This window comes from Bubalus bubalis, chromosome 11 (genome assembly GCF_019923935.1).
Source record: "Bubalus bubalis isolate 160015118507 breed Murrah chromosome 11, NDDB_SH_1, whole genome shotgun sequence".
NCBI lineage: Eukaryota > Metazoa > Chordata > Mammalia > Artiodactyla > Bovidae > Bubalus > Bubalus bubalis.
The window spans coordinates 92284053-92302128 of NC_059167.1; the positions used below are offsets into that span (position 1 = coordinate 92284053).

Genomic DNA, 18076 nt, shown 5'->3' on the forward strand with positions numbered 1-18076 from the left:
ATATTTATTTCCTGGGCTCTCTCCTTGTGGGATCTCTGCAGACTGGCTGTGACCCTTAAGGTCAAGGACACAGCTTCTGTCCACACAAATCTGTCTCCATTTTCTTGTCCTTTCAGGCATAGAAGGCTGGTCTGCCCTGGTTTTCCTATATCCTGCTCTACCTTTGTAAGTGGTGGTTTGGTGGTTTAGTCGCTAAGTCGTGTCCAGCTCTTGCGACCCCATGGAGCCCACCAGGCTCCTCTATCCATGGGATTTTCCAGGTAAGAATACTGGAGTGGATTGCCATTTCCTTCTCCAGGGGTATCTCGTAAGAGAGGCAATTTGAACATAGACCTGAATGATGAGAAGGAGTATGAAGATCTTGGGCTTATGTGTTCCAGGTGGAAAAGGTCCTGCTTTTGGAACAAGCTCGTCATAGATGAAGAGCAGCAGGAACACCAGAGTGGCTTTGGGCCATCAGGCAAGTATATGGTTTGTTTGAGAGCCATTGCCTCTTCTTCCTTTCTGAGAGAGCTCTAATTTTGTTCAGACATCATGGGAAGAATCAAAGGATAAACCACCATTTGTCTAAGTGAATCATGAAAATTCTGTCCCAAAGTGTCTGATTGATTTAGGAATGCACCTGTAACCCAGTTCTGGCCAATGAGACATGAGAGGGAGTTTTCTAGGGCCCTCTTGAGAATTTTTCTCCTTGGTAAAAAAGCAAACATAAAGGAGAAAATTCCTACCTTTCTCCCCTTTTCTGCTTTGGATGCTTTTTGTGAGAATATGATGCCTGGAAATGTATAGTCTTTTGACAACCATGAGACAAAGGGCCGGGATCAAAAACAACATATGAAAGTAGAAGAGTGAAACGTTGGAAAGAACCTGGACCCTGATGACATATTGGACCTTCCAAGCCAACTGTAGGATCACCTGCCTTCAGACTCCCTGTTAAGTAAATAAACAAGTAAAAATCAATCTTAGCTTGAGTCACCATTAGGTGGAGTTTCTGTTCCTTGCAGTTGACGCATCAGCTCACAGAGTAGGGCGACGAAAGGTAACCGATGTAAGAGAGGTGGCCAGGGGTCCACCACAGTGTCGCTTGGGCCAAGGCATGGAATTTGGATTTTATTCCAAAGGCAAGAGATTTCTGCTGATGACTCAGTGCATGCTGCTGCTGCTGCTAAGTAGCTTCAGTCGCGTCGACTCTGCGTGACCCCATAGACAGCAGCCCACCAGGCTCCCCTGTCCCTGGGATTCTCCAGGCAAGAACACTGGAGTGGGTTGCCATTTCCTTCTCCAATGCATGAAAGTGAAAAGTGAAAGTGAATTCACTCAGTCGTGTCTGACTGTTAGCGACCCCATGGACTGCAGCCTACCAGGCTCCTCTGTCCATGGGATTTTCCAGGCAAGAGTACTGGAGTGGGGTGCCATTGCCTTTTCCGGACTCAGTCTGCATACAGGCATATAATAAAGATTTAGCTAGCTATCTATCCATGTCATTATACATATTTGTCATGTATATGATAAGAATATTATTTAGTATTAAAATAATAGATATTGACTAAAAATATATTTTCCATTTTAATTTTTATAGAAATTACTATTTAGAACCGGATAAAAAGAAATAATAAAAAGTCTCACAAGTAACCTACGAACTATCTTGACTGAAATTCCCAAATGTTGAGAACTTACTAATGTCTGATATTTTATGCTTGGAAGAACTTTCAACCTAGTTTCTAGGTATTGCTTCGGTCTGCTTTAGCCACATCAGGGTCTTTACCAGTTATGTTCTTCTTCAGAGAGTTTGCAACTGCCACCTCAAACCCTTATCTCTCTTTGAAAGAGCCCCCAGTTTCTTCCTTTGTCTTGTCTCTTTGAAAAGAAGGCAACTTCATTTAAGCATGGCTGTCCTAAATGCCATGGATGGTGTTTTTCTCCTAGTTGGCACCAAAAACATCACAGAATAAGGTAGATCATTTAAAACATTTTCCTCATGATTGTCATGTTCCTCCATTCAGCAGGAAGATTATTGGTTACCATGGCAATAGCTTCCACAGCCTTCCATTCCAAGGAACTGCACAGGTAGAGCACAAGTTTTCCTCTGCGTTCGTTCTTTGCCCTAGCTCTCTGCAGATCTGCATATTTTTGCAGCTTGTACTCTGACTGCTGTTTAGAACAATCAATCAGCTGACCAAACAAACAACCTAGAGTTAAGCCAGATAATTTTTTCAAAGGCACCATATCCCCTTCTCTTCTGAGTATTTTAAAAATTTACATAAACCGTTGTACAATGATTTTTCTAACAGCACCAATTAAAAACTTTCTGGTATGTTTTTTCACCTGTCTGGTATTTTAGTTGTACCTCTTTAACCATGTTTAGAAAATAATGAATTTACAGTAAAAATCAGAGCAGGAGATAGTTCCATGAGATCATTTCCCATGGGCTTAATATCATGTCTTTCCTAAGGATAATTCTCTGACTTTCCTTCTTTCACCACTCCCAAACCCTCTTATAAAATAGTGCTGATGCTCAGAAGAGTAAAAACTATCCTCAAGCCACTGCCTTCGAGATACCAAACACTTAGATTCTCCCCCCTTAAGACTGTTAACTACCTTGTTTCTATTCAGAACTTTATTGATAATAGTAAAAGGTGGTTTTAAACAGTTCAAACAAATTACTGGCACACAGCACCTGTCACGTTACAGAGGTGATGGAATAACTTTAGAGATCAACTGGATAAATTCTATTTCCCTACAACTATAAAAAATTCTTTTATTATTACTTTTAGTCTTTGCTGATTAGTTTCTTTATAACCATGTGGCATAAATGAGGAATCTAGAGATTTCTATAGTATGTAGAGATACCTTTTAATCTATTATTTCTACCTATAACTTTGAAACAATAGTGGTATTTTGGTAACAAAAAAGAAGGAACATGGAAGGGGAGTTGCTATTATCTGATGTTAAGCAATTAAAAATAAGATTTGGTTTCAACCCTCTTTCAGGGAAGGATTTTATATCTCCTAGATGTCTTTCATTGAGAAAGACATATCTCCTGACCTATCTATGAACATCCCATTGAATATCACCATCTCCTATTAAGGGCATGGAAGTAAACTCTGTAACTAAAACAGATGCCTCCACCCACAGCTTCTAAAATCAGTGGGTATTCATAAACCTCACCACAAATTTTCAGAGCATAGTGGGAAAAGGGAACTGTTAAAAATTTGAAACTCTATTAAAGTACTTTCTGACTCTTCCGGTAAAAGAAAATATATTACTTTCTAGGAAGTTCACTACTTTAAAAAACAAAGCAATCAGGATTGGAAATTCATGGCTAGCATTTGGGTTACATCACTCAGTTTTAGGAGAGAAGACATTTACTTTTAGATAGAACGCCATATAGAATGGGTCTCAGATTTCTCTCAAAATTGCATTGGAATTGTTTCAAGGGATAAGAAAGACATCATTATTTTCTAAGCCATTTTCTGTCTAAACTAAATCACTTTTCTCTTTTGTGTTTTTGCCATCTATGTTAAAGCTTTTACTTCACCATTTTCAAACACTTCATTCCACTCTTTTATTATGACTTTATGAAACTATGAAGCATACCTCCAAGCATACCATGATAAAATGTTACAAAGGTTTATTTATTCCTTTACACGAGGGCTTCCCATCTGGCACAGTGCTAAAGAATCTGCCTGCCAAAGCAGGAGATGTAAGAGATGTGGGTTCAATCCCTGGATTGGGAAGATCCCCTGGAGTAGGAAATGGCAACCCACTCCAGTATTCTTGCCTGGGGAAAATTCCATGGACAGAGGAACCTGGTGGGTTACCATCCAAGAGGTCCCAAAGAGTCAGACATGACTCAGTTACTGAGCACCACTGGGTACATGAACACATATATTACCTTATATGCTAATCCCACATAAACTAGGAAGAAAAATCAACCCACCATTGGTAGAATTTTCCAGATTAAGCACAGAGGTTAAAATAATCACACAAACTTTGGGAGTAATTATATTACACTGCACTGTGAGATTTATATAGAAAAACAGTTGCTCTCAATTTTCAGTTGACAAAAGAGCAGTTGAGAAGAGACTATGTAGCTCTGAGAAGCAGAAACGCTAATGAAGGGTCAGCATTGTATAAGCATGAGGCAGCTAACATGCCGTTTTGACAGCTGAGTAAAGATGAGGGGAAAAAAGACTGTAAATCAGAGCAAGTCATGACAGAAGGATGGAATGAAGTGTTTGAAAATGGTAAAGGAAGAGCTTTAATTAATATTGGTGGAAAGAGCACAAAAGACAAAAGTGATTTAGTTTAGATGGGAAATGGCTTGTAGAGAAAGTTAAGGGGAGTAATAATTTGTATTTTAATTTGCAAGGGCCAACGGATGATATTATTTGAAGAATGATAGTTTTAATATTTTATACAGTTAAGTTCCATTTATCTGAAACATAAATTAGTACAAGTTTCTATTACTCTTAATTGTATATTAGACAAACTGGTAAGCAGGGGTTTGCTTTTGATCAACCTTTGTTTTAACCTTAATTAAAACTACTCTCAATATTTCAACTTAAAAGCAAGATCATGATTTTATAATGTGAAGATAACAGAAAGCCTGATTTAGTTACAACTTGGTCCGAATTCTTTTGGCTAGTATCCTTCAGTTCTGGGTTCCTAACATGATCAAGAAAATGTACATACAGAAAGAAGTAAAACCCACTGTTCCTTAATTAGAAATCATGTGAGTAGTTTAATATTAAAAACATTTAAAAAATACACATGGTACAAATTCTATAGCGTTTTACCTTCTTTTATTTAAACTGCATCGATATCCATTTACAGCTCTCCTAACAACCACAATCCTGTCCTAGATTTTCCAGGTCACTTCAGATTCCAAATATTTTATTTATTGTTAAACTATGTGTTTGGATTTGGGTTTGGAAAATATGGTCACTGAACTTACAGACTAACTCTGAAATAGCAATAGCCTTTGGCATTATGTAGTGATTCTATTTCTGGGCCATGATTATCATGTTAAATCAGATCAAATCAATGTTCATTATTTGAGTCAACCTAATAATAAACTATGAAATAATGGGGACTTTAAAAAACACTAGTCATTTGCAATTTGAAGAGTGTTCATAGTATGATTATAGACACAAACACACATATAGCCAGTAAACCTACAGACACATGGCTCCTCATCCTTCCCACCTACTGTGTGCTAACTCGCTCAGTCGTGTCCGACTCTGTGCCACCCCGTGGACTGTAGCCTGCCAGGCTCCTCCGTCCATGGGATTCTCCAGGCAAGATTACTGGAGTGGGTTGCCATTTCCTACTCCAGGGGATCTTCCCAACCCAGGCATCAAACTGGGTTACGCCTAACCTGCATTGGCAGACAGGTTCTTTACCACCTGGGAAACCCATTGCCATATACGAAATGAAAACAAGAGATAATAAGAGATATTGTGTTATATGTTACAGGGTCAAAACTAAGGAAGACAAAAATAGTCTAAATGTACTTGTGCGAATACTTAAATAAAAAGCACTTGGTGATATTTTCTATTTCCATAGGGTTAAACTCTTATTCTTGATAAATCAGAACTGAAAAGGTACACTGGGATTTGCTATGTCCACGACGATAATTACGAGGGAATGAAGTCAAGACTGACTCACTATTCTATGCCAAAACACTGCTGCTTCTCAATGAAAACGTTTACATCATTTGATGCCCCCTACATTATTAGCCTTCTTATGATTATAATACTGCTCATGATACCGCTCTTTATTCTTTCGTGATTTGGGGTACCAAGAAAGAAAAAAGTTTTAAAGACTACTAAGTCCAGAATGGCATTTGATAACTCTTTTGAAAATTAAGGTTATTTTCCCCAAGTCTTGCTGGAAACACATCTACCACTGTGCTCAGTCTCTCCTCCCACATTTCCGCGCTGGTGGGGACTTGAGAAGCCCGGGAAGGCTGCTGCAACAGGGGTGGGAGTGGGAGATAGGATATCACCCGCTTGACACTTCGGCACTGTTGCTATGAATGATTCACTCGTGTTTGGCACATTTGTGGCAAGGAAATCTCCTCCTCCCGGCGCTCCTCTCGGCTATCTCCTGCGCTTTGGCCTTTAAGGAGAAGCGAGAGCAGGTGGGCACAGAAGAGCTCGCCGAGTCCTCCTCCCCCTGCTCCGTCCCTAATTTAGCAGTACTTCCGGCCGCGTGACATCATCCCCCGCACCCCGGTGACGTGAGCGGCGGGTGACGTGGGTGCGCAGAGGAGCGCGCTGACGTCGCTATTTAAAGGTCCTCCTGCGGGGAGGATGGAGACACAGCGCGAGCACCTGGCGTGGGGCGCGGAGGAAGCGGTGGAGGCCCGGAGCCGGGCCGGGAGCCAGCAGAGGAGCGAAGCGCCCGCCGCCGGCCCCTAGGGGAGGGGGGAAAGAAGGGAAGGACGGACCGCCAGGCCTGTGGGCCGGCCTGGCTCCCCACGAGGGCCGGCTCGACCCCCGACGACCGGCGTCCCGGCGCCCTCGCGGCCGCCGCCTCCTCCTGCTCCCTGCAGGGCCCCACCGGCTCCTCGGGACCGGTCCGCGCCCCAGCTCCCGGCCGTTCCCCGCGGCGGCCGCCGCTTCCCGCCCCCTCCCGCGAGCAGGGGGAGGGGCCGCGCTGCTCCCCGTTCTCCCCGCCCCTCCCCGCCCCCCGCAGCCCGCTCCGCTGCCGCGCTTGCCTCTCGCGGGCGGTGCTGACCCGGGAAGCGGCGGCTGGAGGCGGAGGCGGCGGCGGGCTGCGGGCCGCCGGGCCAGCGCTGCTCCGCCGAGCGGGAGCTGGAGTCCGGCGGAGGCGGGTGGTGATGGGAGTGTGAGGAGGCAGCGGCGGGGCCCGGGCACTGTGAGGCGGCGTGTGGCAGCGGCGCGGAGCGGGAGCGGAGAGGAGCAGGGGTGGGGCGCTGGAGCCGCGGCTCTTCCGCGGCGTCGAGCCCCTGTCCCCCGACCCCGGCGCGGGACCAGCCTCCCGCCTCGGCTCGGGCGGGCGCCTGTCGACCCGTCAGCCCCGTGCTCCACGGCTGCTCGGCCCGCCCGCGAGCTGGGGGAACAGCGTGCCGGGGGCAGCGTGGGGCTTGGCTCCTCTGATTCATTCATTCTCCGCCGCCGGAGCTCGGACCTGCAGCGCTCCGAGGAACGGAGGGACAAGGGACAGCCGCGAATGAAGGGCCGGGTGGGAGCCAGGCTCCATTGTGCTCGGCGGCGGGGGGCGGGCAGGGGCTGAGGGGGGTGGGATCGGGCCCCCTCCCGCTGCTCCCCGGGTGCGCTGCGCCCCCAGCCTGCTGCCAGCCTGGAAATGGCTCCGTGTGTTCTCCTCGGGAGAGTGAATCGATCCTGTCCAGCCTTTTCTTCCTTCTCCCCGCCTCCTCTCTGCTCCCAGTCTTAGGAAGGGGAAAAAAATTAAAGACAGATTCCAATGTGGAGTGCCGAGCGCGTCGCGAGCCGCCGGGTTTGCACGTCGAAGAGGTTTTTCTACATAGCTTTTTTCTAATGTCAGCGCAGGGAAGCAGTGGCATTGCTGCTTTTAGGATTATTTTCTCGTAGGGATCTCTCAAGAGCACGTCGCATTGGGTTGCACGCTCCACCCCCAGGAACCTGGTGTGGTGGAGAAATTTGAACCCGCAGCCTTAGTAGCACCGAAAAGGCCGAGTTACCTGGGCTCTCCCTGAGTGTGGAGGAGGACACGAGCGAAATGACCACCAAGCTCGTGTTTTACAGGACTCCGTGAAGCTGGATTCTGCGTTTTCCGACACGTAGATTCGTTTTGTGGAATAAAGTTCACCGCCGTTTCCTCCGCGCAGCATTTTAACTCTAATAAGCAAATGCCACCTCTGTTCGAACGTTTTGGTATTTCCCAGAGAGAAGTAATTTTACCTAAGGGAACTAACTGAATTTTCAGCTACATTGAAATACCTCCAGAAAAGGATCTCGGGGGTGGAAAAGCAACTGCGAAACAACAGACGGAGAAATTCATTTGGAAGTTATTCCGTAGCATAAGAGCAGGAACTTACAAGCAAGTTTTCATTGGGCAAAATGGGGTAAGGATTTTTGTGCTTAACCCCCTTGGAGTCTGTTTATGTTTGTGTGTTATTGAGCGGTGGTGGTGAATTGTCTTTGTTTTAGTTTTTCAAACATATTTGCCAAACTTTGCTAAGCTAGTTGTAGTTTAAAAATATAGGTGTGTTAGCCTTTTAAGAAGTTGTTTTTGTAGCGTGACACCGGAGGCCGTAATTAAGGAACATACGTCTATTACTGTAACCAGAATATAGTTTTATGACTGATATTTAAGAAGACCACACGTTCTGCGCTTTCCTGGTCGAAGTGCCGCAGCAGTTTGTAATCAAAGTCGTGTCGTCTTAGATTTTGTTGTCGGTGTCTTTAAAGAGAAGCCCCACATTCTCTCAGTACTTTGAGAATAATCAGGTGCACAAAGGACGATTATAAAGTAATGAGTAGGTTAGAGTCCAGTCCTTGAAAAGGATCCAGGGTAAATTGTTGTTCTCACTGTGCCCTCTGTTTTGCCCTTGAGGAGCCAAAGCAAAAATCTATAGAATTGATTTACTGGGAGCATTAAAACGAAAATCTGAAAGTCTTAGAAGGACTCCACAGTGCCCTGCACTTCGTTGGACATCAGAGCCTGAATAGGAAACAGCTTTTTGTTGAAAGAACTTGTTCCCTTTCTCTGTTTTTTGGCTTTTAGGATCAGCTGTTCAGTTTGTGTTAACAGTGTCAGGTCTGCACCTTCTTTAAGATCCAAAGTCAAACAAGAGTGCATTTTTCAGCCTTTTATTAACTCTTTACACAATAACTTGATAAAATGCTTGTGATTTTCCCTAATTTAAGCCAGATAGCTGTAATATATTAATGGAGTAATGATCTGGTTTGTTTCATTGATTTTTTTTTTTCAATGCTTTTTGTCAAAGAGAACTTCCAGGATTTTCTTTCTTTTTTTTAATGGTTGAATAAAGACATCTGAAGTGTAGTTAAAGGACAGAGATTGAAAAGATAGACATGGAAATGCACTGACAGTTTAGGGGTGTGCATAGCTAAAGTTTCATTCTTAAAATGTTCAGAGGAAAGTTCTTAATAGTACTGCCCTTTTTGTTGGAGTTAAAACTTGAAGTTTATTAACTTGAATAAGTTTGAAAATGTTAAGAATGTGTGTAGTAGGAATCCTTCATCAGGAATTGATGAGAAAGAGCAATACTTGTTTTTAAAATTTCAATGACAAAGTGATGAGAATATATATAACTTGCATGATTTGGGATACTAAGAGCAATTAAAATACCTCATTCTATTTCTAGTCCTGCTATTAGTAGCTTGGTGATCTGAGGCAGATTGCTTGACCTTTGTGGACTCTTGTTTTTTTTATCTGTAAAATGAAAGTCTTAGGTGAGTTTTACGTTTTTTTTCCAGTCTGTAAAAATGAATTATTTCTTTCTCCTCTGTTTTTGTAATTGCTTGTTTGTGTCTTGAAGCAAATCTCTCAGATGGAGAGATTGCTTTCTCTAAGCAGTTGTTAAGCATGTAAGCTGGAAAAGGATGACATTTGAAAAATGTTTTGGATGAATTGTACCAATTTTAATAAGAGAAAATACTGAAAAATACTACTGTTCAGAATCTTTGAAATATGGCTTCCCTTGAGAGTCTGCAGCCCTTCTGTTTAAAACATGTCAGAGAAGAAAAATCAAGTGGCAGTTTTTCATGCTGAAGGCTGAGTTCTCTGTAGGCTGTGGAGTGGTAGCATCGTGAAAGAAAATCAGTTTTCCACAACCTTTAAGCTCCATGAATGTCCATGGTTTTACTAAGGGAAGCTTGAGAGGAACTTAATACAAAGAACACTGGTCTTTAAATCATGAAAATAAGTCCCACACATTTAACATACTAAAGTGTAATAAAGGATGTTTATAAACTAGCTTATTTGTCCTTAATAAATTCTTAAAAGTTGACTGGAGAGGCAAAGGAACAAATATTTATGGCATAATTTTTCTGCAAGTCTGGATCTGGGGTTATGACTTTCTCGTTAACAGTGACTTGTTTCATCTGAGTTGTCGAGAGAAGGCATTTGTGGAAGTTTCCACACTTGGTCGGTGTTTGTACCTAGTAAGTATGGAATAAGCATGGCCTCCTGCACCTACTTAAACCAAAAGGAAATAGAGCTTTAAATGGCCTTTAAAGTTTTACCTAGGCAATCCTAAAGTACTTACTCTGACTGGTATCTAAAACTTTAATACTGTAGATGAAGACCTTCACATTTTATGAATATATTTATTGACTAATGTTAGGTCATAATAGAAGTTTATGTTTGCCTTAATTTTGGATGTAATTGCGAGTCTAGGGGCAAATTGAAACAAAAGGAACGATTTTTTAAAGAAAATGAGTGATTAGTTCAGGCAGAAAAACAAATTAAGGCTCTTGTAATAGGAGTTTATGAACTACGGTGGAAATGGAAAAGAACAGCTGAAACTGACAGTTGGCAGAATCTGTCAAAGTGTCTTGGATGCTGCCTGAACTGTTTTAATTACAGTGAAGACAGTTGAAGGATTGGTTTGTGAAACAGGTGTATCAGGACCCCTAAAAATGAGAGCATGTATGTTAGGTAAAGTCTTGGAAACGCTTCCAAGCCCCAGCGAGGAGTCCCTGTTAGGTATGACCCCGAGTCCTCCATGTAGTATCTCCTAAATAGAGCAGTGAGTCAGGAGCTATTTTGGAATGCTTCGAGTAGGCAACAGAGATCATAAAATTTCGATGAGGTATTTCATGCTACCTTTTGTTTTGCGTAGCTCATATTGCCAGCTTATTGACCTCAACAAGGGAAAATCCCCTCCCCTGTCTTATTAAGAGTGAGTTATTTTTAAAATGTGATTTTTTTTTTTCCCTGCCAATAAGGTTGATAACACTGTTTCTGACTTAACTCACCTGTGGGTGGATTCCTGGAGAAACCCTCTGCTCTGCCTTCCCCAGATAACTTCCTGAAACATGGAAGTGGGTGCTGCCACACTGTAATCTGAACCTTCTTTTCCGGGAGTGAAGCGGACATCTCTTTCTGTCTCAGGCTACTAGGTGCTGCTCTCCCGGAACTGTAGCTAAGATGCAGAAGTCTCGATCCAGCACTGCAATCTGAATGGGCATTATTGCAAGGGCAACCACTCAGACATTTCTAATGTCAGAGAAGTTAGGTGGAAGTCTTAATTATTTGTTCATTTTACCTGTTTTGAACCTCTATCATGTGCCATATGGAGCAGCTCAGTGCTGCTGATACATAGACTAGTAAAATGTGCTCCTTCCTTTCAGTTCAGTTCAGTTCAGTTCAGTCGCTCAGTCGTGTCCGACTCTTTGCGACCCCATGAATCACAGCACGCCAGGCCTCCCTGTCCATCACCAACTCCCGGAGTTCACTCAAACTCACGTCCATCAAGTGGGTGATGCCATCCAGCCATCTCATCCTCTGTCGTCCCCTTCTCCTCCTGCCCCCAATCCCTCCCAGCATCAGAGTCTTTTCCAATGAGTCAGTTCTTCGCATGAGGTGGCCAAAGTACTGGAGTTTCAGCTTTAGCATCATTGCTTCCAAAGAAATCCCAGGGCTGATCTCCTTCAGAATGGACTGGTTGGATCTCCTTGCAGTCCAAGGGACTCTCAAGAGTCTTCTCCAACACCACAGTACAAAAGCATCAATTCTTCGGTGCTCAGCCTTCTTCACAGTCCAACTCTCACATCCATACATGACCACTGGAAAAACCATAGCCTTGACTAGATGGATGGAGTTTATTGTTTAGAAGTTGGGTCAACGGTCAAGCCTAAAATTAATAAGTATAGTGGAATGTCTAAGGGACTGAATCGTAGGTATAGAGATACAAAGTAAGTGTGTGTGTGGCATTAACTGCTGAGGGAAGCATAAAAAAGCTTTTGTAGAGGAGGTAATCCATATTAAATAATGAAAACTGGGTACAGGTGAGCCTTGTAGACAAATAGCCTCCAAGGCAAAGGGAACGGTGTGGTTGACAGCATTAAGACAGTTCAAGTCACTCAGTCGTGTCCGACTCTTTGCAAGCCTGTGGACTGCAACGCCAGGCTTCCCTGTCCATCACCAACTTCCGGAGTTTGCTCAAACTCATGTCCATTGAGTCAGTGATGCCATCCAACCATCTCATCCTCTGACGTCCCCTTCTCCTCCTGCCTTCAGTCTTTCCCAGCATCAGGGTCTTTTCCAGTGAGTCAGTTCTTTGCATCAGGTGGTCAAAGCATTGGAGTTTCAGCTTCAGCATTAGTCCTTCCAATGAATATTCAGGACTGATTTCCTTTAGGATGGACTAGTTGGATCTCCTTGCTGTCCAAGGGGCTCTCAAAAGTCTTCTCCAATACCACAGTTCAAAAGCATCAATTTTTTGGCGATCAGCTTTCTTTATAGTCCAACTCTCACATCCATACATGGCTTTTGGAAAAACCATAGCTTTGACTAGACGGGCCTTTGTTGGCAACGTAATGTCTCTGCTTTTTAATATGCTGTCTAGTTTAGTCATAGCTTTTCTTCCAGGAAGCAAGCGTCTTTTAATTTCATGGCTAAAACAGACTTTCAAGAGTCAAACAGACTCTTGCAGGTCACAAATCAAACCTTGTGCACACCAGGACCCAGGAGAAGGGAGCAGTGACCTCACAAGGGACTCACCCAGACTTGCCTCTGAGTGTCCAGGAATTAAGACAAGAAACTGCAAAATAATTTGACATGGTGTACTTGGCTTTATGGGTACAGCAAGAGACAGGCCCAGAGTCTTACACAGGGCTCAGGTTAGAAGGCCTTGTGGACCAAACAAAAGTTGGTCTGTTTCAAGCTTTTTTGAACAGTGACCCGTTATAGTAAGATAATACATTTTTACCTTACAACCTAGTCCACACATATGTAAATGATAAAATATCATGAAAAAACACCCTTTGTGTGATGCACTCTGGTATTTTCTTTTCTATTTCTAAGAAAGCGCAATGGTTGAAACGCAATAAATTGAGCCAACGTCCCAGGACTAGCAATGGTGTTTTGAAAAACACTGCTCTTAGCTCTGGGAACCACTGGAGTGTTTTAAGAAAAATAGTTACATGAAGGGTCAGGGAAGTAGGTTGAGAAAACAGTTTTAAATATTTAAATTTTGGCTTTGTACATTGCATCCTGTGAAAACACCAAACCTGGACAATGAAGCATGACTTGGTAGGGGAAGTGGATAGCCAGCCAGGCCTGGAAAGTTCCAGGGTGTTAGGAGAGGCGGGAGGGTGTTGGGTTGTGTGTGGTTGTCTGAGTAGGACTATTTTTTTTTAAGGACCAGTGAATGTTATGTGCAGAGGTCAAAATGCAGGAAGCAGCACGGTTGGTATGTTTCTAGCAGAGCCACACACTCAGAAGGGCCATGGAATAGTGAATTTGGGAGTTTAAAAAAAGGACTTTCTTGCTGGCATACAAATTGCATGGAGATAAAGAGAATGTTATGGAATTCCCCAAGAAGTAAATTAAAGGGTACATGGAGTTGCTGGTAAGATTTGCCTTGTATGCTAAAAAGTTATTTGACTTGTGATTAAACAGAATTGTAATTTTATATATATTGACCTACTGGGAGGCTATCCACTATAAGAAGAGTAGAAGAGTTTGCATGTTTTGAGAATGGGTTTCCCCCCCAGTTTTATTGCAGTATAATTGACAACGTTGTATTATCGTAAGATGTACAGCATAACCGTGAGCATGTGGGAGCCTGTGTCTGTGTTTTGAAATGACCACAGGTCCAGCTAACATCTATCCCGTCATATTGTTAAAGCCTGTTTTTCTTGTAATGAGAACTTCCATGAGAATAGGTTTATCTTTTAATATATTAATGGAGTAATGGAGCCCTCACTCTTGATTGAAATTTGAAAGAACTCCTTTTCTGTTTTGGGGGTTTTTCCAGGTAGCATGTTACGCATGAATGAGACCACTCTTGATGTTTCTTTTCCCCTAATCTCTAACCTCCTGTTCTACATAGTGAGGACTTTTAACCGGCTCCTTTTTGTTCCTACTTCCTTTTGTTCTTGTGGCTCCATCCCCTTTTCCCTTGGCCTAATGATGCAGGCACAGATAATAGCTGTGGACCCTCAGGGCTTTCCTCCAGGGCCCACAGACATTTACTCACTTCCAGGCAGTGGAAAAAAATGTCAGTCTGTTCCACCTCCAATCCTACCATCCCCTTAACTTTGCTTCTGCAATTTGCTCCCTGCTTCCCAGCTTCTCTTTCCTTCAGTATTGGGGTTGATGATGCTTATCTGAGCACCGCCCTCCCCCACCCCACTTTGCCCCGCCCCAAGATTTGAAGGAGGAAGAGAAATTTTCTTTTCCAGGTTTGTGGTGATGAGCTGGTTAGCACATCCACTCTCAGCTGACAGGTAACATGATCTCTGTATGGCATAGCAAATTGTGTTATCATTCCAAAATGTAGGACATTATTACTTATAAATATATAATGTCTTGTCAAAAACTAGATCCTGGAGTTTTAAAATGAAAGTAAAACTTTCTCAATATTTACATTTTCAGCAGGGTACAAAGCTGAGAGTAGGAGTATCAAGATGATGGTACTTGAGCACTTGCACGAAGCTGTTAGTGAGAGGGTATCAGCAAGCCAAGCTTGGTTACTTTACATATTTGTGGAAATTGACTTTTGAGGGGAGCAAATGTTAGAGCTGGGATCATTTGGGAGACAGAATGAATGTGGAAGATGATGTATTTGGTGTTTTCTTTTTTGAGGAATTTCCTGGTGGCTCAGATGGTAAAGAGTCTGCCTGCAATGCAGGAGAGCCTAGAGAGGAAAATGGCAACCCACTCGAATATTCTTGTCTGGAGAATCCCATGGACAGAGGAGCCTGGCAGGTTACAGTCCATGGAGTCACAAAGAGTCAGACACTAGTGAGAGACTATTGATTGGGTGGCATGTTAGGATGTGGTTATGTAATTAATAAACAACAGGGACCCTGCTTTCCCTCCTCAAGCCCGTTGAATGGAAAGTCTTCCTTTGACGCTCTTGGTCTTTACCCTTTGCATGCTTACGGCCACGTGTCTTGGTAGCACATCCCTCCGCTGGGGTTTGTCTGATGTTTCGCTGTACACCTGAAACTAACAAACAATGCTGGAAATCAACTGTGCTTCAGTTAAAAAACAAGGAATCACAAACATCACCCCCCAAAAAACACAAAACAAAGTGTCTCATTTTTGATTAATTACATTATATAGCCATTAATCCTTTTAAAAAAATATCCTTATTGATCCTCTTTTATGTCTTTCACTTGTAATTTTCTTTTTTTCCTTGGCTCTAGAATAGAATTACTAAACTTGCACAACCAACTTGCAAACCTATCATGGACAAGTAAGTGCATACACTAAAAAAATCCCTTTCAAAATGTAAATGTATAAAGAGTGTGTTTAGGGGACTCTCTTCATTTTGGTTCAGTACAATAGTGTATTTAATAATTTTGAAGTGAAGGCACAGTATAAATCTGACTAGTGTGACTTTTCTTTTTAGGGTTTTGGAGAATCATGAAAGGGCATTCAGGATAATTACCTGGAGCGTTGTTCATGGCAGTCAAGGGATCCACAACAGCGTCTTTATACATAGTTGTACCCCGAGTTTAGTTTTAAGTGATTACATGTTTCAGATGAAAAGGTGGTTGAGTCTCAAAAGGTCCAGCATTGCTACTGCCGTGTGTTTGATTTTCCAAACCTATGATGTTTAGTTGAAATATTTATTTGTAGTCAATCCATGGTGTTTTGTCATTTTTGATTAATCAAACGCACTGGATGGAAGAGTAGGGAAAGTGAGTTCCAAATATTTAAGTGTTTTCTGATGTAATTTTTAAACGACTGAATATAAGACATTTTCAATAGCTTTATTTCTCGGGCTCTGTTCAGTTGAGTGAACTGTGCAGTTCCTGGTTGTGCTGCACGTTTGTGATGACCCGTGGCTCACACAGGAAAGTGGCCCTGTAGTACACAAGATTCATTGTGTTTCTGGAATGATTGAGATTTCCCTGGAAATCAAAAGTGCTTCTCTGTTAAGGTTGGAAAAGTTGAGTACTTTTTAAGATGGTGTAAGGTTTCATGCTCATTAAGTACCTTCATTTCAAAAGAATCCACGTGGCAAGGCAGTATTTATATTCATTTTAGCCCATCTATGAGAATTGAGATGAAGTTTCTGAACCTTACTTAATGGGCGTTTCAAGTATAGGTAAAACTTTTTAAAGGCTAATCATTCGGTGGTTTTTAACATATAAATACAATCATATAAAACTGAGTCTTTGAGGTTAAAATGTTAATTTTTACAACATCTGTCTCTATATACTATAAAATTAGGACATCCATTATCACTCTGTTGAAAGAGACATTTATCAGTGAACTTGTGTTCTTAATTGCAGTTGATTTTCCTTTCTTCATTGTAAGTCTAACACTTTTGGTCATTTCTGTGCTCCCTATTAAAATGTCTGATAAAAAAGATGAAATTGATGAGAATTGGTGCTGCTTGTTTTAAGCAGTATTTTTTAGGGAAGAGATTGAAATTAATCACATGTATGTGTTATATTTTATTGTGTGATTTATCATTACCCTTCACTTGTATTTTTTATTGATTTCTTTTTTTTTTCTTTTTAAAGGTTTTTAAAAATCTCATTTCCCCGGTAGGTATAATTTAGAATTAATTTTACAGGGACAAGTATAATTAATAATTACTTTTACAGGCACAAAACTGAATTGCTTTTTCATGACCTTGCAAAGAGAAAAAAACCAAAGTGTTCTTTCTTGTGAGGTTTCTTCTCCCCAGTGACTAATTGTGAGCCCAATATGGCTTTGGTGTAGCTAAAAAAATTTCAAATATGTAAAACAAACGTTTGACTTGGGATCTGGATTTCATTTACACATAACTATCTTTTCTCTTTAACGGTAAGCTACTGGCAGATGGCAAAAAGTCAGTTTTCTTTTTTGTATCAGAAGATAAAATTCTAAAATCCAAAAAATTAGCAGTACTCAATACTTTTTTTTCATAGTACAGTTTACTTTTGCACTTTCTCTCACTTTTGAAAAATCGCTTTAATCCTTTAACACCTAATATTAGCTTTAAAAAAATCGCTTTGCTTTTTGGACATTTTCTTTTAATGTTCTTTCATAAAACATGAAGCTCTTGCATGTTACCTTTGAAAAGAGTTGGCACCAGTTCCTCAAGGCAGAGCAGTTTTAAGAACCGAGGACTTTTTTTAAAATTACTGAACATGAGTTAGACAGAAATTAAACAGCTATCAAAGCAGCTTTTGCTCCTTTGTGAGGTTAAGTCATGTTTGTTATGTCACATCTAATGCACGTCCAGATGCTCGTGGTCACGTGCTGCAGGGTCCAGAGGGCTGAGGAGAGGATGCTTTTGACTGTCACCCCATCTGCAGGACTTGCTCCTCATTTGTCCCTGTCTTTAGTAGGAGGGCGGTGATAGCCGTAGCCCAAGTTCATGTCTCTCTGGGTACTGTGCATTGCATTTCCTAACCACCTGCTGCTGCTGCTAAGTCGCTTCAGTCGTGTCCGACTCTGTGCGACCCCAGAGACGGCAGCCCACCAGGCTCCCCCGTCCCTGGGATTCTCCAGGCAAGAATACTGGAGTGGGTTGCCATTTCCTTCTCCAGTGCATCAAAGTGAAAAGTGAAAGGGAAGTCGCTCAATCGTGTCTGACTCTTAGCGACCCCATGGACTGCAGCCTTCCAGGGTCTTCCATCCATGGGATTTTCCAGGCAAGAGTACTGGAGTAGGGTGCCATTGCCTTCTCCGTCCTAACCACCTAGATCATAGCAAAGCACACACATACAGTGTAAGTTGAGAGGTTCTGGGGAATTAGACCCCACTTTTAGTGTACAGAAAATCCTGATTTCTAGTAGATGGGGATAAGTTGGATGTACCAGTTATTTTTCTAATAAATTCCCGTGGTAAATTGTTGGACCCTTTCATGTTTAGTTCTAAGCATGCCTCAGTCTTAAGTTGTGTTTCCTTCTTTCTGTTTCAT

At 42.2% G+C, this 18076-nt stretch overlaps 1 protein-coding gene across 1 annotated transcript in view; it reads left to right on the forward strand.

Moving 5' to 3' along the window:
* The first annotated feature begins 7285 nt into the window (after positions 1-7285).
* The window catches only part of HOMER1 (homer scaffold protein 1), a 137167-nt gene continuing 126376 nt past the window's right edge, over positions 7286-18076 (forward strand). The window contains exon 1 of the mRNA XM_006053970.4: positions 7286-8077. Within this exon, the coding sequence (XP_006054032.1) occupies positions 8073-8077 (5 nt within the window). The 5' untranslated portion in view covers positions 7286-8072. The remainder of the gene's footprint in view (positions 8078-18076) is intronic.